Source organism: Trichoplusia ni, chromosome 4 (genome assembly GCF_003590095.1).
Source record: "Trichoplusia ni isolate ovarian cell line Hi5 chromosome 4, tn1, whole genome shotgun sequence".
NCBI lineage: Eukaryota > Metazoa > Arthropoda > Insecta > Lepidoptera > Noctuidae > Trichoplusia > Trichoplusia ni.
Window position 1 is genome coordinate 16,104,467 of NC_039481.1, and position 20,956 is coordinate 16,125,422.

At 37.1% G+C, this 20,956-nt stretch overlaps 3 protein-coding genes across 4 annotated transcripts in view; 2 read left to right on the forward strand and 1 right to left on the reverse strand.

The window, feature by feature from the left end:
- Positions 1-12,857, reverse strand: part of LOC113493253 (protein unzipped) — a 28,196-nt gene extending 15,339 nt beyond the window's left edge. Inside the window, exon 1 of one of the 2 annotated variants that reach the window (XM_026871130.1) lies at positions 12,546-12,857. The gene's annotated coding sequence lies outside the window, so the exon portion shown is untranslated. The remainder of the gene's footprint in view (positions 1-12,545) is intronic. The other variant, XM_026871129.1, reaches the window with a different exon arrangement.
- Positions 1-20,862, forward strand: part of LOC113493252 (mitoguardin) — a 48,239-nt gene extending 27,377 nt beyond the window's left edge. Inside the window, exons 4-10 of the mRNA XM_026871128.1 lie at positions 16,627-16,793; positions 17,859-18,050; positions 18,371-18,480; positions 18,658-18,826; positions 18,967-19,071; positions 19,217-19,345; positions 19,429-20,862. Of these exons, the coding sequence (XP_026726929.1) occupies positions 16,627-16,793; positions 17,859-18,050; positions 18,371-18,480; positions 18,658-18,826; positions 18,967-19,071; positions 19,217-19,345; positions 19,429-19,743 (1,187 nt within the window). The 3' untranslated portion in view covers positions 19,744-20,862. The remainder of the gene's footprint in view (positions 1-16,626; positions 16,794-17,858; positions 18,051-18,370; positions 18,481-18,657; positions 18,827-18,966; positions 19,072-19,216; positions 19,346-19,428) is intronic.
- Positions 14,837-16,553, forward strand: LOC113493256. The gene is made up of 4 exons (XM_026871136.1): positions 14,837-15,043; positions 15,174-15,374; positions 15,459-15,753; positions 15,891-16,553. The coding sequence occupies exons 2-4, from the start codon at positions 15,174-15,176 to the stop codon at positions 16,181-16,183; spliced, it is 789 nt and encodes a 262-aa protein (XP_026726937.1). The 5' UTR covers positions 14,837-15,043; the 3' UTR covers positions 16,184-16,553.
- Positions 20,863-20,956: the final 94 nt, after the last annotated feature.

Here is a 20,956-nt window from a genome sequence, read left to right on the forward strand (position 1 = left end):
TAATTTCGAAGGAAAACTATGCGGTATCAAATGTTTTCCGTGATAATAATTGTAATTCTCCACTCCACACCCTCGCTTTCAAAAATGTTTTATTGTTATCAATTAATCTTCTTGTTTTATTCCCCTTTTTCGATCTCAGATGGTTCACTTCGGCTTTGCCGTCATCCATCAATTACAGAGAAAAAAAGAAACTCATTAATCGCTTTGCTAAAATCAAGGGATTCCTCGGATTAGGGTTTGATAAACGGTTCATGAACGGTTTGGATAGAAATTCAAATTAGATTCAATTGCCAGAACACCCAAACTTATGGTCTGATAGCTACGAAATCGGATTACTGTATTTAATTAAAATCTCAAATAAGAGTAGCGCAGTATGAAATTGTGTGTTTTATAAACACTGCACCCATCGTCGCTTCAAATATCGATGCTTCTGGGAACGAATGACAAACTTGGAATGTTTTCATTAGAGTATACCATAATTAACTTTATAATAATATTCGTGCTGACACGAGAGCGCTATAAAAAGGTATGTTTATGCAGCAAATTTTCGCTGATGTCATGCTTGTTCAGTAATAAAAACTCCCCTCTGAGGCCGCGTCCTCAGCGACAGCGTGTATCGAACAGTTCAAACTGTTAGAATTGCCCTTTGAGCAGAGCCGTGATTATTACGAGTTCCTTAGGGTGGAATATTATTTCCGATATAGCCACGGCGACCGCCCCGCTCGTCGCTTACGCTGGGAACGCGCACTAGGCCCTGCAATCGATACCAGGTTCCTCCATTACATATTTATTGCAAATAGGGTCTTGAAAATGTTTAGGGGAATGAAAACGTCTTGCATACTTTAACCAAATGCTGTTGGTTTTCAGGTTCTTTGTCCTTCTAAAGATTTTTTTGTACTTTTAAAGATTAATTTCTGTCGGTCCCGTGCAAGCTAAACGACGATCTCTATTCTTTTTAAAGATCTTAAACAAAGACGAAAATATGTTATGAATAATAATATGGGTTTAAGAGAACAAAACAATGTAGTTATAATCGCTCACAGTTTAAATCGCCATATGTAATATTAAAACAACGTGTCATAAATTAAGTTTATAACCATTCTGAATGTGAGCTGAATCAAAATTGATAGTTCATAATTGTTTGTAACGTGTGCTGTTGCGAATAGTTCCTGTTACAACTATCGACCTTGGGTATATCATGAATTTAAATTACTTATTTTTCTTAGATTTTGAAAGCTATTTCACGGTTAAATGCATCTAAATGTAAGGCCTGAAACCTACACATGATTCATATTTAAATGTAGCCTCCAGAAGTTAATAATGCCTCTACATTACAGCACAATATCTCACGGCTGTAAACTTTGCTTTTATATGGGCCGGGAGGTTTCAAACTTTGCATTAATTACTGTTCAGCAACTTGGTCTGCCGAACAAACTGTCGAAGCGATAAACATTGTGCAATATCTGACTAATTAAGCTCCTTGTTTTAAAGTTATTGGACGTGCACGGCGATGTTCAGCGACATGACAATTTATTGGTTTCTGAATATATATTTCGTAACTATCAAATAAGTAAGCGCGCATCAAACTCGAGACGGTGAGAGTTCCGTTCTAATAGACTAAAACCCTAAGAGATAGGAGTCGCAGAAAAAAAGTACCATCCCAAAAAAAGATGCACAAAACTCTAAAAACAATGTGGGTATAATGATCTATAGATATCCATATTTTTCTGCGAATCTGCTCCCCTAGCAAAAGTGTTCTGTTTTGCAAACAGAGCGCGGTCAGCTTGCATTTTGCATATGAAACGTTGTTATTAGACCAGCGTGGGGATTAAACTACACGCATCGGCTATCTGCTATATTTTTATATGTGTAGCAGAGAAATGAGTCAGCATAATAGTGATACAATTCAGTCGTATACGCGTAACTTACTACGAATTACTCACAAATTCAATGCGTCACTTTACAATTCTTCGATGAGTCATTTAATCTGGCATTAAGATGAATGGTGCACTCCTTATTCGAAACACAATGTTGATCGTAGTATTTTGATTGCAAAATCTTTAAAGTGTACCTTATTGGGTATGAACTCTTTAAGTGCATAAGCGATAACGGCTGAGGGAAACGAAGGTCGATGAACTTAGCTCAACGTTGAGTCATCGGTCACCGTAGCATTTTGAATTCACCATTCGCTTGCAAAAATACAGCTCCAGTTGACGAGGAGACGCAAATCAACTCGCTTACTTCTCAGTCACGTTTGGATGATAAAATTCTTGATGCGTTTACTGCTCACACGCAAACACTGAATTGTTTATTTTTTGTATCAGAACGCGCATTCCTTCGAAATTCAATTCAAATAAAGCAAACAGTAGTTCATTAAAGTACATGGATATTACTCTGTACTAGACGGGAAAGGAACAAAGGGTAAGTATTGAATATTCATTAATGAACGCCATAATAACAGAAGGATTCGAGAGCCCTGCATTCCGCGCGATGAGAGCCATTAACACTGCTACGAACTACGGACCGAAGAGCCCGGGAGGGTACGGTAATTTACCGACTTTTATGAAGTGAATGCGATGTGAAAAATGAGTTGAATTCTTTAGGAAAGGTTATTTTATTGTAGTAGTCACTAGTGGTTTTTATTTATTTCATTTGGAACGATATGTATAAATTTGCAATAATATGTATAAGTCTGGTATTAGGTCACTAAATAATATTATCATGAAATGTTGAATCGTTTCACGTCATAGCTAAAATCTACCCCGATGCCTTTATTAAGTATATAGACGCTCCATTCACGTTTCCTGGTTGTATAAACTTGACCTAGTTACAGCATAAGGGCAACTAGGAGAGCATGGCCTTCATCCAGTTTCCAATGCGAGCATGTAGAAAATTCTCCCAGCGAGTGAATACGTCAATTAAACCGACAGCGCGACCTGTAGCTACACGTTTTTTGTTTCCCGTGAACACGGCTTTTCTGAAAATCCATTATGGAGTTCCGCTTTTCAACTCTGTTGTTTGGTACCATCCAATCAATTAGCTGGCTCTCCGTTTTGTTTGATACCTGGCCTCAGAGCGCCGGTACACATCATTTGACAGAGATAAATTGCACTTTTTCCCGTATGTTAGAAATTCATTGTGCTTCCATATTCTTTTATGCGGCTAAGTTTATCTCAATGAATATGCTGAAAAGCCTTTACTGCTTCGTTTTTGAGACTAAAGCTTACTCATACTCTACGATATTTAGGTTCCTTCAATAATATTAATTTAAAGAATGATGTGTAAACGATTACAAGGCAAGGACGTCGATTAGTTTTCGCGGTCATTTCAAACGCGTGACACAGATGTCATGAACATTACATGTTTATTATTACGGAGGGAATGTGTATTTATGTAAATGTTATTTAACTCCGGAATAATGTTACGCATTTATCAACCCACACTAATTCATTTGACCTTTTGGTTAATTCAGTTTAGATTACTTGTTTATCCTCTGCAATTTCGTACAGCATAAACTGTTCAAAATAATGGCAGAGGTACATCTAAATATTTACTTTGCTGATTAAAAAACAGTGAAATAATAGTGGTTACTTACTTTTAACCTTTTGACGCACTGATTGGCTGGACGCTAAGGTTTCTCACTAACTTTTAATACTCCTTGATCTAAGATAGGCACTCGTAGTAATGAGAGATGAATAATCAGTGAACCGTGCGCTAACGGGAGTCACACTTCAAGTGCAACGGACATTTGATACATTGAAACGAAATATCTTTAATCTCGCAGTATTAAATTTATAAAGTCCTCACATGTCCATTACTTTGCGAGTGCAATGGTTATGCACTGAAAATCACATACAAGATGTAGACTTGTACAAATGCTAAGAGAAACGCAGCAACGATTGACGTAATAATAACGAGCTTTATTATTACAAGCTATAGCAATAAAGTCGTATAGTTTATTGTTGGAGACGGTGGACTGCGTGCGATCGAGCTCTCGAACCTCAAGTGGAGCGATTTTACGATCAAAGCTTAAATAAATAAATCATTTCACCTACTTTGACAAGGGTTTCATAACAATTATGATTGATATCATCGCCGGCAGCCGTCAGTGTGCATATTAATAAATTAAATATGTCTGTAAATACTAAGTTATATTTCACAGCGACCGTATCAAAAATAGATTGAAATGATTTGGTCGATTCATTGTAAACAAACATTGCCTCGTGTTCTTTGTTCTTGAACAAAGAACAAAGTTTACCGTAAGCTCGAGGACACTCTAGTGAAGTTACGTGTGGTAGCTTCATCTACAAGTCGCGTCGAGTGCTTGTTCAACATGTCTCCTGTGAAGATGTCGCAACGCTACCTGCCTCGACACACGCTACAGCACGCTCTTTACTAAGACCAATCTTAGAATCCTTTTAAACCACGTATCTTATTAGTAGTTAGACTTATATTATTTCCTTCTCTGGTATTTGTTTATTTTTTGCCAAGCAGTTGTTTACGTTCTTAAGATTAGTTGAAAAACCCTTCAACGTTTACTTAAGTGATCCTCTTAAATCCGTTACAAGTAGGATAAACATTTTTTAATGAGATGTTGTTATAAGATGGGTTTCTAAAATACAATTTCAATATAGTCATTATTAAACATCGTCGAATATCGTTTTTTTTCAAAGGTGCTGATTTTAGTGATGTAAGGGTCAATTCCATTTTTTTAATTAATATCACATGAATACGATAAACTTTTTATACATTGTAATCAAAATTGTTACCCGATTCAGATATTGTAAAATGCGTAAGACGTGCGTGTATTCCGAGTTCGTGACCAGTGAGTATGATAAACAATTTCTTCGTCAGTCTCGGCACGTTCACCACGAACTACATACGTCTTATTATATGAATTCATTCTCCACACAATGGCTTACTTATGTTCTATTACTGGGAGAGAATATGTTCCACTTTTAAATCTTCTATTTAATATTGCTTGAATTTGTTCAGCAAACTCAGAATTTACATCAATGCCATCACACAATCGTTGCCCGTCGTGACTCTGTGAATTCTAAACCATATACCGTTATAATCTTGGTGTTCGCTGTCTGGAGAACTTGAATTGTTTAAAAAAGTATTTGGCTAACAGCGTAGAGCACTTTGCCAATATTAAACTCCTTGCTTTTTATGTCCGAGACGAGGAATGACTTGATCTTTTTGATATCTTTAAAAATGTTTCACGTTCAGGTTTTACCCAAGCATACAAAAACGAGCTGCAGCTAAAAGTAAGATGAAGTTGGATTTTGTTCCGTTTCGAATTTGTCTGAAAGTTCGTTCAGCTAGAATGTTAGTTCCCGGGAGACGGTTGTGGTGCGGCACAGCGGGTAACGGAAGACTTCGGTTGTCGGTTCACAATTAGTGCCTCGTCCCGTTACCGACTCATTGTCCGCTTTACTTCTCCACCGTTTCAATTCCTTTGTGCATTCTTAATGGAAAGTTTCAGCTTGTTTGTTTTGGGTTGAGTGTATTACTGGCACACTGTCTATAGTTAAGCCAATAATTTTATTTATTTCTTCGTATTTGTAACTCGAATTTCAAACTGTACTCCAAAGTTATAAAAACTTACAGAATTTTATTGGTTACCTTACCCTAGGCAAGAGCAGAATCAAGTATCGCTTGTATTTGAGTTTGCAAACCTTGTACTAAAGTGGATGATGTCGTTATTCAAATGAAGGTGCGGTATGGCAAACATTCACCGTAGGTTTATCCAACAGCCATACTGCATCGATCTCTGAATCCACCCGGTCTCTACCGTTTGTCCGTTGTAATATATTTCTCATTAAGAACTCAATTACATCCTTGTGTTTGAATTTGAAATTAAACCATTTCCTAACCGTTAGCAAACGGTGCGCCCTCAAAAAGGGACCTGTACGCCGGAAATAATGCACCGAGCAGTTACCTGAATTTTAATTAATCATATTTTGTATCACACCTAATTTAGAGTACTATTTATACCGGTCATTAATACGCTTGAATTTGTTGCGTCCGTGCATTACATTCAAAGTGTCATTAGCTCCATTTAATACGGTTTATTATGATTGGACTTTAATTAAATGTAGAGGACGTCAAGGACGCCAGAGGCTTTCCCGGGCGAAGGTCTGCTCGGACGTTAAATGTGCGTCACGTCCTTGAGGAGCTCGGCAGCTCAATACTAGTCAGAGCTATTCTTACATCCTCACAGCCTTTTAAAATCAGAACCAAACGATTGAGAAGAGTGTTAGCGAAAGCTATTACCGTCGTACTAAAAGTAGCAAATCAACAGGCTACCGATATTGATACCGAAGAGAACTTCCTACATAAAGTCTAATAATAACATTCTTTTATATTTACGTATGACAAATGTAGGGGAACTCATTCAAAGTATATTTTATCAATGTCAAGGACGCTACACAACGTTTGTGGTGTGACGAGGAAATGAGATTATTTTCGAACGGATATTAAATTATAACCGGTGAGAGCCGGATTACGTGGTGCGGGTTCCTTTGTGGTGGAAACTTTACAACCCAATTATCAATCAAGATGAATAAATCATAGCTTCACCAAAAAGGAAAAGTAGAAGTGGCTATAAATATTCTGGAGGCACTTAAACACCTCTAACACCTTTTACATAGCGAGTTTCGATTAACATTTCCTTTTGATGTAATGACATGACAATAAAAGTCCCATAAAGTTTGTTTGTAATTATGCGTGGATAGTACACGTGGTTGCGCACGCGCCGGAAGCTCGCGACAGCCGATACTTGCGTGACATTGTTTTGCCGCCGCCACCTGCCACCTTCGATCGTGCCACGAATATGAATCTAAATATTTAATAAGAAATCAATCTAGATCCGCAGGTGTTAAAGTAACCGTAACGATTCGAGAAAAAAAATATATATATTTTTAAAGGAAAAAAATTGAAAAGCTTTTAAACATTATTCAGATAGTTAGTATACAGAACTGTGATTGGTACCTACATTCTAATAAGTCAGGTCCACTAAGAAGCGTCCGCGCGTGTTCATTTAATTTCCTCGCAGTGACCGCGATACCCGCTTGTTGGTTCAATGTAAGTAATTAATTTTACCGAGCTTCGTTAATGCGGTCCGGACAACTTAATAACACCTCTCTTCGCGTTGGTTATAGCAACGAGAATGTTCGCGCTACACTAAAACGTTTCATACATTCTGAAATTGCATTGTTCCACACCATACGCTGAATATCCCTCACTGATGTGTTTCATGCTTCTCATACATTCATTGTTTTCGGCCATAAAGCAATGCTATTCCGCTTTAAATGGCACCTGCATGAAGTTTTCTGAGAAGCCATTAACTTTTTATTTATTAGTGATCCTCTTTACGTTTTGTATCATCGACAAGCGAAGGCACCTTAACGTTAAGTCATTCAACTTGGTCAAAGTACAAAAAATATGTACTGTATGTGTGTAGTGTGTTTTTGCATAAACCCAATAATACATATGTACATGTATAATGTATAGGCAAATAGATTATATTCATGCTAATGAATTTGATAAGATCGAAACATGCTCCATTGGGTTGACGACATGTAGTAATAATGTAGAATAATTCATACAGATATCTGGTAAATGTTTGACTTAGTCAAGGCTAAACACGTCTCAGCTACCGGAGCCTGGTACGCCCGCAGCTCGCTCACAAATCTCTCAATCGATTGTTCCAGTGGCCATGAACTCGAACCTCCTCTCGCACCACGCCGCGCCGGTGTTTTAAGAAACTCTGAACAAGAAACATAGCACCACGTGCCTATAGCATTTTGATAATAACGCGCACATATACGTACCTAAACCAAATACTTGTACATACTTTTTAAAGATTTCGTTTCGATACAAGACGATAATCACTATGTATGAAGTAGAAACTTGTTAGATGTCGTGACAGCAAGGTGTCGCCACTGTCTGGCGCCTGAGGAAAAAGTTGCACGCTCGCAGAATGGGGTCCACATTGCGTTTCACGTTGCGTCATATATGTTGGAAGCAGACGCATCTCGACCACTTTTTACTGTGCTGAGAAACGGTTTCGATCAACTTTCAACTAACCTAAGTGGGTAAAACTTCCCAGTGAATAAATGCAAGTTTAAGTTGAATTAATCGCTTTTTCATTCACTGTTTACTTCAGCGATAAAAACACTGCTACTAGATTGTTCCTACGTTGTAATGTTAATTGTTATCAGAAATACCGACTGCCCTCGTTTTGCGACCCATTAACTTCCTTCAGCAAATATCACAGGAATTTGCTTAAAAAGAAAAGGAGCAGCTGCATTTTGCTCCCCTCACTCTAATCATTGTTCGTCCAAAGGGTCGTCCGAAATGGGGAGCAATGGCCGCGTTTAAAAAAAACTATAATAAAAGAACGCATCCAGGTACCCACGCAGGGCTTTGTAAGCGTTATCTTATTTAACGAACTATAACGTAAGGTAAGAGCTGCCTCCTGATTGTATTGAATAAAACCTATATTCAAGAAACTCTCATAAATACCAGAAACGATTTATGTGCGCTCGTTAACCGATTTTATTATATCACCAATGCATATCATGAGAATTTCCGCAATTTGCCATAATACGAATTCATATTTGACTATAGGTGTATTTTACGATATGCTGGTAAACAGCTATAAATTTCTAGTACACATAGGTGAAACTAAAGCATGCGGGCATGCAGAACCAACCCACAGCTCGCAATGCGTTACGTGTACAATGCGAACTTGTTCATGACGCTGACGGCACTGCCCTCTTGTTCATCTAATAATTGAAATTCATTTACTTGCACTCGCTTCTGTTTTGAACATGAATGTGTAGCTATAGTTGATATTGGAATGCGTAGTATGAGCGTCCACTGTCCCTAAGATACTAGATTGACTAGATTCAGACATTTTAGGTTACCATAACGTCCAATTTCTCTGATCAAAACAAGGAACCCAAAAGTAATTATATTTCTATCCTTTTCTTCCCATTAAGTATGTTCACATTCATTTTCCATTCGGAATTTCTAAATACTATATATTCGGACTCGTATACCATACTTAATAAACGTCAGAACCCCTTCGTTAGCACCCCTTGATGAACGCCCGACTGCTATTGGAAGTGCATTGAAGCTATTAGTAAGTAGTTAGTGCATACCACACAAAAAGGATCTCCTTTTGAGGACTGGCTGATTCTCTCCAATAAACGAAATATACGTTTATAATTATTTCCCTAAAAGTATCATGTATTAAGTCCAGGCTGTATCTGCTAACTAAACAACCTCGGTCTATGGCACTGAACACCCACGCACTCCTGTGATGTGAATCATTTAATAACCTGACTTCACCATTTACGGCGACAAATAAATCACGATTAAGGAACCTCCACCTGCTAACAAGTCATAATACGCTATTATAGTTAGCTGTGACATAAGCAGTCACGATAACTGGCGTTATAAGCTTAAAATGCGTTGTTATTTATTTTTAGGTTTCTTATATATTTTGTTAATTTGTCTACATCTTATACGGTCACAGAAGGTCATCAGCAAGCAAGCGCGATTCTTCAAGATCAGGGCCACGCGTTCACCGGCCAACTTGTTCCATGCCTCACTGATCGGCTTGTTTATATCAACAGTTTTTTATTCTTTCCCTTGGTCGTCGGTGATGTCATCTTCTTATCTTCAAACCTACTTGTTCCGTCGTTTTTCACGTCGATAGTTCACTAAATACAATTGTATTTTTTGTCGAAATACGAATCAATTTGAAACAAATAACATTTTGCTGCGCAATCGTCAATCGTTAGTATATTATAAATGAATTCATGGGTCACTCTTAAGTGTCGCTTATACAAGGCTTACCATTAAATGGACCGTAAATAACGCCTTCCCTATTTCAGCACTTAACCATTGTTGACCCAGTATTCGTTCACCGATAACGTTATGGAACGTTTTGATTTCAGCTAGGTTAGGCGTTTGCATTGTAGTTATGTGGGAGATGTCTTAAGGAAATTTAATAAGCTCAAGTATATTTGTTGTAGCAGAGTGGTGTCGCGGGGGAGGCGACGCGCGGGCGCGTATCGATCGCGCCGCCACCGCGCGGCCTGCATACGAATACTGGAATCGCCCTCCGTTCAGCCCCTTATCAACCACTTCCACCTACTAGACCCAAGCCCTTCGTTAGTGTCGTGACCTCATTGATTGTTACGTCAACTCTACATAGCCTTGATACCAAGTAAAGCGCTAAACTTAAACAAAGCAACAAACTTTTGAATAATTGATATGGAAGCGATGATAAAAATAAGGATATTATCTCAAGTGCAAAAGCAGAAAAAACACTAACACGTTCCTCTTGTTCTAAATTGAATAAAACAATGTAAGTTTTTCGATCTGGGAGAGATTCTCATAGAATCATAACGAATTTGTTTATGTGGACCGTTCTCCGAGATATTTCATGTGCAAATATTTTGTTAAACAACAGTTGTTGAAACCTAACTTTAATATTGAAGATTTCGCAAGAAAAACATCCTCTTATAAGATTTTTAAACAAACATTGGCTATCGCTACGAGTGCTACGAAATGCAAATTTCGAGAAGTGAGTTATCTAACATAAGAACTTTTCTTTCCTACCTGTCCGTGTATTTTTTTAAGCCGTCTGGAACCTATACGCGGTTAAGCCCAGCACTATATGGGCGACTTTTCCAGATGAAAATTTAAAGATGAATACGTAATTTATTTAATTTGATACGTATCACTTTGCTCCATGCATTATTAAATACTTTGGCGCCGACAATTCTCCACAAATGATTTATTTTTCATTGTCTTTTGACACCTTTACGTTAGTCTTGTTTCGTTACGTCATTCAACTTATCGAAGCAATGATCGGCGGGAGTATGTTAACCCCCAGCTATAAGCAATTTGTCATTGTTCTTAATTTTAACAATGGTAGTCTTTCAATCACAATGACATATAGATTTGGTGTTTGTTCTCATAATTTTAAAAATGAATCGTACTTGCATTAAACTTTAATGTGAAAAATAAATATAAACTGCAGTTATACGTAGATGCAACATAACCAGCAGCAAGTTGATCGAGCTAGCGGAAATGGGCAACTAGAAGCGGAGGCGACCCGATGAGGGCAATTTAGCGAGTCTTCTCCGGGGCGTCGTCTTATAAACAATCCTTTATGATAATCACAGCCTTACTATTTATACTGGGGATCTCATTACCAGTTGTACTCAAGATATAATGACAGACAGAGACAATTTTCCCAGCAAATTTGTTACTTGAAATACCCAATGAAACGATGTAGCCGATCGCAGATATATTCTTGGCTTGGTCAACCTATAGGAAGTCTAGTTGGGTCCCGACGCGACGGTTTAAATACCATAAATAAAATGAAATGTTTATTTTAGTGTGTGGACAGTGTGCTGATGACGCAGTCGTTAGAATGGACTCGCAGATCGATACGAGGACGCCAATTGGTCGGTGTCGCGACAACACACCGCTCACAACCGAAACATTTGAAACTGTTGCTATGTTTACCATTGTTTGCACCACATGATCACATAAACTTACTGGCGGAATCAAAATCTACTTAAAATCCTAGGAATGGCCGTGAACACAGAATCTAAACACAATAGTATACGTTCCAAATGTGGGTTTATTTTTTCTATGAAATGTTTGCCGGATTTCGACACAATGTGAATACCAACAATAGTGTCGGCACATTATTTGTATTGACATGTATACCGGTACACGTGGAACCGCAGCTGCAGCTTACATGTTAAATAAAAACAGTTACAACACACCTTCAGTGCTGCTCTGCCCTAAGCAGATGTTTGCATGATTTTGCACTACGATAACAGACAGTCTTGTGGACACGGTGATGTTATCATAATTATGTGGACTGTTAAATAACATGTCCCGAAATAAACGATGGAAATTGAGAAATAGACACTTGCAATATTTTTGTTGCAAAGGAAAACATTATATCTGAAATAGATTCTGTATTTTGAATCAGGTGTTTGACACACAGATGCCATGTCATGGAAAGGCTAAACTGATCAATGCACTAAATTAATTTTAATGCATGCATGCATGCATGAGATATTAATTTTGTTTCTGAATACAATCACCTAAATTATAAGACATTGTTCCGCCGATTAGTGTTCCGATTACATAAGTCGTGTACCTATCCGAGTGAACCGGTTTATAAGAAACGTGTCAGGAGATTCTCTTCTGAGTACTTACGCTCCAGAGAATGTTTAGAGAGCTCGCAACCTTTTACAGTAGGTGCAACAATATCTACTTCTACACTGTTTCTACATGAGATGTTGTTTATTTCACCTTGCTCCATTCCTCATCTTTAAGGTTAAAGTAAAAAGTACCTACACCTATTCTATAGGAAAGATAATCTCAACCAATCTTATAAAATTATTAATTATTGCTACTAATGTTTTTATCATTAGAGAAACACCATCGTACTCGTAATTGCTTTATTGGGAATCAAAATAATTGAACTCTTGTCTTACCTGTCACAAAGATAAAAATCGGCGTCAATATAAACAGCAGAAGTGGTGAAGCCTTTAAGAAAACTCACAGAATTCGCGTTTTACCAAACACAACACTGAACTGTAAATTATTCACTTCGTAGTCAATATCCGGATATAAATCCAGAGATGTTTCGTAGTTGTCAAATTGATAATGAACGCTTCGATTAGAAGTAGCACAGTGGTAGTACGGAGATTAGTAATAGGGCACCGCCGCAGTGCGGAGTCTCGGGTAGACTGGCGGGAGTGCGCCGTGCGGGACTGACGGGCGGAGGCCGGCCCGAGACCATGCTCGAATGACGCTCGCGACACCCCGCGACCGCGCAGCGCCGGCCCGCCGCGCCGGCCGCGCCAGCCGCCGCCGTGCTGCACCGACCACCGTCGCCGCGTCGCGGACCACCAATTATTATTTTTTACGAACATAATTTTCAAATTAGCCATCCACTTTTTTATTATGCATCAACTTTTTGCATCCTTACAATTCATTCTGAGGAAGAGCGTATCTATTCCACGATATTTAGTTTAATACATTTTTATTAAAGTGATTAACCTCGAGGTATTTAAGTAATAATTTATAAGTTATCAAAGTATTTATCGACCTCAGCATAGCTAGCCTTTGATCCGGCTTGTCGTTGAACTCTACAAATATCTTAGAACAATTAGCTTTTTGTTTCGTAATATCTAGTTTACATAATATAATTTCGTGTCTCGCTGGCTTTTAAATACTTTTAATATTGTAACAATATGACCGGTTTATAAAAACTAAATGGGTAGGTGGCTCTTAGCGCCAGCGCGGAGCATATATTATAATCTTTTGAATACTTATGCTTTTTATAATTGTCATGTGGGCGGTAAACGTTACGATGTTAAAGCTTTTATTTTTCTTATATCATTTATCATTTTATTTTTTTTAAACACGTTCCTTTCTGCAAGGCCGATGACTCTTTCTTAATGTACTTAAATGGAGTAAACGGAAAACTTAGTACTTGCTTGTAGTAGCTAATATAAAACTCTACAATTAATTGATAAAAAGAACGAAGCTACCAAAGAATGTATTTACTTTTTAAATCCTATAAAGTGTTCATTCAAAAAATGTTCTAACTTTTCTTCATAGTTTCGAATAAGCCTTTATTTCAATTAAACGAAATCACTCAACGTGTCTACTGGCAAATACAGTGGAATTCGTGGAGCTTGCTACGGTTTCGCGGAAAAGCGGCTTACCCAATTCATATAAAACCTGTAGGTAGGTCGGTACCTACGAACATGCGCTTGTCGTCAGCTAATGGATAGCCCATTGTTCACTTTGCTTAATTATTATTTTACAATGCCATACTTCTTATTTTCCGAGATCATGAACGTGTATAACTATTTTTCATCTTTAAAAATAGTAACCTAAATAAATAAAAAAAAGTAACACAATAGCTTCATAAAAAGTATTTATAGTAAAAAAAACTCTCTCTACTTATAATAAATCAAATCTTCAGCTAACTTATCTTACCTGTCTGTCTCAGATAACAAATTCGAATAAGAAAGTCTAATTTTTCCATATACTTACTAGATGTAGGTACCTATAGTAGTTGGTACACAATATTTTTTCTCGAAGTTACTTAATAAAACCGGTTGAGAGATTCCAAATTCGTTAACACTTGTGACCACAGTAAATTCATGGTTAATAAAAAATATTAACGTAAAAAGAGTACGCACCATAATGTTAGAATAAAACCTACTTAAAACATTTGAAATAGAAGATGAGTTCTTACTTGCCCTTGTACACGCAAATGTACTTTAACTTTTTTAGTACGTTTTCTTCTAACGTAGTGATTATACGAAAAATCACCGGTAATATTCACAGCTGAAACCATAGACTTGAAACTTAAAATTGTTTAGCTCGGGAATGTAATATTTACCTAATACAAATTATTTAACGGGCGTTCAGCCGACATTTATTCAACTTTCTAATTTTTTATAAAAAAATGAAATATTGATCTGAAATGCAATCCAATATTTATACGTAGATCAGATATTTTGTATCTACAGGCTAGACGCAAAAAAACGTCATTAACAAGGTTAACCTTAAATTTACTACTCAACACTAGATGGCGCTATTATTCACATCCTACATTAAGTATAACTTTTGAGTACAATTGTATTGTATGTGTTCATTTTATACAGAAATACATTTAGTAATCAAAATATTATACAAACGAAATATTTTGTATTCTGATTTAACTGCGATGTTCGTTGGCGTGAACAATATAATCGATATTACTTGTAACTCGAGCAGTATCAGACTAAAGCCCTTTAATGCGCATCACTATCACAGTCGCCATTACATGTCGGCCGTTTGTTTTTGTTGCGTTTGCGAAGGAGATTGCTTATGTCAACAATACAGCGCGCGATTAGAATTTTATTGATATTAATTAAACCATCAAGAATGTTGAGATAAATCAGTTTTATTTAATAAACTGCTATATTTCAAGGTATGTTATCTTTTATTATCTTTGTAATATTATTTCTAAAAGCAATTGTTGTCATGTATTAGGAATCATTATAGAGAATATCTATTGCTTGAAAAGTTTGTTTTAAAAGTTTTGTATCTTGTACATTTAGATGGCACCACCTCGTCGCATTTTAAGGCAACAGTTAGAAATACTAATGGATTTTTTAGAAGAGAATAGAGACATGTCCAAGGGATTGCTCCCTGGTACTCCAGTGTCTCATCAGAAAACGCGACAGAAATGGGCAGTACTTGCTAAACAACTTAACTCTGTACAATCAGGGGCTTTGAAAACTCCTGATGGTTGGAAAAAGGTAATTCTAATAATTTCCTTAACATCTCTAGTTTTCTTGTAGCTATTAAATTCAAATAACATATTTATCATGTTGTAATTTCAGTACTGGTTTGAATGGAGACACAAATGTAGAAAAAAGGCAGCAAATGTACGACGATTCCGATCAGGATCTGACAATGGTCCAAACAGATGTATACCACTAAATGATTTAGAAGTGAGAGTTTTAGAACTGAGCGGAAAGGGTTCTGTCACTGCTGCTGTATCATCATCTAGTCAACTTGATAATTTTCTTGCAGAAGACTCAGACTCAGAGCCATTAGAAAACCTAAAAGTTAAATGTGCTCCAGCCAGCATAAAAATAAGAAAGTCGTTTAATAGCACACCTCGGTCACCAACAGGTACTTGATCATTTTAATATTTATCTTCTATTTTACTATTTTGAAATACAAGTAACATTTTTAGTTTAGGTCAATTTTAGACCATAAAATAATATAGAATGTATAAATAATATTGTTAAAAATTTTATACATTACAGATAACATTTCCCGTAATATAACACCTCCACCTAAATGGGCATTAGACTTTGAAGAGCGTAGAGTGGCAGCGGAAGAGCGTATGGCTGAAGCTTTAGAGTCGATGGCCAATGTAATGAGGTCACAGGAAGAGCGTCGTGGAATGCTGGAGGAAAGGATAGCAGATGCCTTGACAGCCATAGCAGGGACTGTTCAAGACCTAAACAGTGGAGTGCAAGAAGCACTACAACACATGCAACAGATACATCCATTACAAACCAATGGACCAGACTTAAAAGGAGATGTTTTCTTATAGAATTATGTACTTAACATTTAAAACATAAAATAATGTACATATTGTATTATAATTGATTAATGTGCAAGGCTGAAAATATTGTAGAAATAAGGCCAGTTTGTTTGTCACTTGTCAGTAATTTCTAGTCTAAATATTATTTGTTAATGTATTTTTATGTAATTGTATGAACGGCAAGTTCCTATTAATCTACTATAATAAGATTTTTTACATCACATGACATTTGATTAGTAGGCAGATTATAATATAACGTACTCAATTATTAATAATTATTATTTATATTAATCATGAGTATTGAATTGTATGTAAGGAAGACATTACCTGAACACATATGAATAAATAATAAATTGATAAATAATGTTGTTTAATTTCCTAGAAACAACCTTCCTACACAATGTAGATACTTTTATGTAAAAGGTGATAACAATATGTCATCTGTGTTGCAGGCATGGAGGCCCTGGAGACCAGTATAAACTACTGGGAGGACGCGCTGGCCGCGTTCTCTCTGGGCGCGCGCGGCGGCGTGTCCGGCACGCTGGCGCTCACCTCGCCCGAGGAGGCAGAGTTCTGCCGCGAGATACAGGACCTGCTGCAGAATGCCTATCTCTTGCAGGTAAACATGCAACACTACTTCTTGAGAAAGACATTTCCGCTAAACCGACTTACCGCTAAGACATTTTCGATTTTTTAATATTACTTAGGCAATGAAATGAAATGAAATGAAATCATTTGAAATGAAATGAAATCATTTATTCTGTAAGTAGGATATATCATCACTTTTACATGTCTTCTTATTTTTTTGAGAACGCTGGAGTCGACATTTCCTATCTGACTACCCTGAGAAGAAATGTCGAAGCAAACTCAAGGGGTCACAGTCTCTTTTAAAGTCCAGACAATTTCAATGCGAATAGATATGTATAAACCAATGCACAGTATTTTTTTGGACTGGCCTTTTGAAGAAAGTACCAGATCGATCTGAGCAAGGGAAAAATAAATAATCTCACTCAAATCGCCAGTTTGAGAAACTACAATTAACATATACCTGCATAAAGTTTATACTTACAATAAAATAAAATAAAAGCAAAAAAGATTGAAAATTAAAAAAATAAAATAAAATTAATAATTCGGTAAACATTATATGCAAAAGCACAAAATATGTCAAAAATTGTATAAATGTATATGCAAAAGCACAAAACATGTCATCAATTAATTAAAACGTATCATATGCAAAATGCAAAACACATGTCAGCATGCAGAAGATAACCGGGCAGCAATAGACAGCTCTATTAGCGATCAGCTCAATCCGATGCGTTTTTATCAGTAAGATAGTCAGATATCTTGTAATATCCTTTTTTGGATAACTTAGCTTTGACATATATATTTGGCAATTTCACCTTATTAGCTCATCCAATCATATGAGTAACTAATATCGTCATTCACTAATATTGCAATTCGTAGGTTATCTGTTTATTACACTCAGACTCATAACCAGAAGAAATTATTGTTCTCATCACACTGAATTTGTCCTTGGTTAAAATCAACCAATCTAACCTATACACTAGACGAACAGGCCATCCCTTTCCAATTTACACTGGAAGGTTTGTGAAACCCCCGCAACACACGGAGGTGCAAGACTCGTAGAAAAAAATATGAACAATGAATGAATACTGTATTACAGGAGCGGTGCGAGCTGCTGTTTCTGGACCAGCGCTCGGTGCTGTTCCGGTCGGAGAGCGGCGGCGCGGGCGCGGCGTCGGCGGGCTCGGGCCCCGCGCGCCGCGACCGCCTGCTGTCCACGCACACCGCCTCCGAGCACACGCGCCGCGACCACCACTCCAGCGCAGAATCCTTCGCCTCCGCCGAGGACCAGGTCACTCACTCATCCTTGGGATATATCACGTAGCTTACTTATTATTTAACATACCTTTTAAAAAAAACTGTGTAATAATACGATTCTGCAGTTTAAAAAAAACGGCTTCTTGTCCTAGAAAATTCTAAAGAGCAACATTAACATAAACCACGTTAATGTCTCCCTTTCATTTGCTCCAGTTGCATCAACCATCACAAATAGCTCTGTTGTAGGTATGCAAACCTGAAGTTGGTAAATCGAAACGAAAGAGCAAAGGAAAAATATATCATATGATATAGTTTCTGAGCTAAAGCATTATAGTAAATTTATTTAAATTACAGGTTGCTGATCTCCGAGATTTCGATGATTTGTCGGAAGCCTTACCCGAATTGGAAAACCTGGAATTATATCAGGCTGCTCTTAAACAATTTGAAATCGGCATTCCATACAGGTAAATTCTAATTTCAATAAGAGCTCCAAATATTTTTTTATATTTGCAATACATTTAAAGTATTTCTATTCACCTTTTTCCGCATAGGAAATCATCAAATTAATCCTCCCGCATTGGGTTGAGTGGAAGGTAGTGTAACCTAAAAGACGTTCAAGAAGACATTGGTATTAATTTCAGAACCTTGCGCACAGAAATAGTACAGTGTAGCTCAGACTCGGAGTTCTTGTGCAAGCTCCACTGCCTGCGGCTGGCATTCACGCAAGTTTTCAAGGACGCCGCCGTTTGGGCGTGGTTCGTAGACGCCGGGAGACAAGTCCTTACTGATCTTCTATTGTTTGCTGATAAGGTAACTAGTGCACATATAATATGATATAGTATTGAATTGGAAACTGAGAAAGATGTGTTTCTTAAGACGACGAATAGATCAGTTAAAGGGGTTATAAATGAGCAATTTAAATGACATATCTAATCGGACTTTTGTAACAGGAACCTAAAGAATTTTTGGTGGCATACGAAGAAATGGTATCATGGGCTACTGACGGAGCCAACTGGGCAACAATAGAAAGTGAGCTATCGAGTAAAGGCGTTAAGGTACGTTTTATGTTTGTATCTACCATAGCAAACATTAGCTGAACTACATTTAAATACCGATAAAACAATAACATTTGTTTAGGATCACTCAATTTTATCTACTTAAATCTTGATTGTTGACATAAATAAGACCGTTAATTTGCAGGCGTTGACATTCTACGACGTGGTTTTGGACTATATCTTGTTGGACGCATTTGAAGACCTCGCGTCGCCGCCCTCGTCAGTGCTTGCCGTTGTCCGGAATCGATGGTTGTCCGACGGATTCAAAGAGAGTGTACGTAATATTTTAAAAAGATTAAATTTCAATGACTTGTTAACGTGAAACTTGTAATAAAAAGATACCTATTTGCTTTTCAGGCATTAACCACTGCCGTTTGGTCTGTGATAAAAGCAAAACGACGATACCTGCAGTTCCCCGACGGTTTTATGGCTCATTTCTACTCGATATCAGAACATTTACTACCAGTTCTAGTGTGGGGTTTCTTAGGCCCACACGAACGTCTCCGTGACGTATGCGAGACCTTCCAAGCAGAGATTGTAGGATTCATTTCGGACCTATTCAACTTTCAGAAATGTCGTTATACCAACGTAGATGATCTCTCAGCTGATATAATGCAGCATGCTAGATTACGTTCTGCCAATATCACTGACAAACTAGCTGAAAGAATTTAAAAACTTAAACATGAATATTCTATGGCGCGAATACGATCACGATTTCATTCGTCACGCGAATCTAGACTAATCTAAAATATTGACATTTCATTAACTGGCATTTTTCGGGTAGGCGCTAAGTTTGTATTTAATTGATGCGAAAGTTCGTTATTACGCACGTGTAGAGTAGGGCCTAAAAGCTTGGGCACTTGGGCGTATTTTCAAAGCGTGGGGGAATTTTCAATTTCAGATGCGGATATTATAAATATTTTCAAAGATACTGATACGCCTAATATAAATGCGCGTGTTATGTCACTTAAAAACCACCGCAACGAACCTATTACAAGGTCTTCTTCAAAGGCTATGTACCTATGCGTTTTAAAAATATGCTTTTTGCATAAAGTTTAGTGAAACAAATATACCCGCTAGAGATAAACTTCCTGTTACTAGCGTAACATTCCTGTTATCATTGGGTATAGAGTTTGAGAGCTAGAACAAAATATTTATTACTGTGCGAATCGAAACGTCTATGTATTATATTAGCTGTAAGATAAAGTGTTTATTGTTTCTGTCTCGGATAACAGATGTGTCACCAGAGTGTTGAAGGATATCTGGGTGCTAGTGCTCAATTTAATAGCTTATTGATTACAAACTAACTCTGCATTTCGTGCTTATTGCATTAAAACTATTCATGCATTCCATTATGGAAGTACCATTAAAGGTACTGTCCGTAGATTCTTACGTACAAACATTCATTTCAAGCTTATAGTTCACACAAAACATTGCTTCCCTGGGCCCGGCGCAAATAAGGCAAAGAGTACCGAAGCTGATTTTTTGTATTGTAAACTGACATCTTCTTTTGTCAAATTGCTTTTTATTGAAAAGTGGCATTTTCTGAGCATTAAGACCTTCCATCATTCGCTTGAAAGGCATCTTCTGGAAGCGAAAGTTGGCTTGCACTACACTTCGCCATTTTGTATGTCGGGCCATAATCCATGATATCTATTAAAATAGTGTTTGTTAAATAATTGCATTTGTTATCAGAAGTAGAATTTAATTTCTACTTTCTATGTTAAGTTATAAAAACAATCAGGTGTATCTTTGTAAATATAGAATAAATATATTACAAATATCATACAATTTTTCTTGTAATTTGTGTCTGTGTTTTCGGAGGTGTTTTTTTTCTGTTTTGATCAAAGAAAAAGTAAAAATACATAGGTAATTAAATAAAACG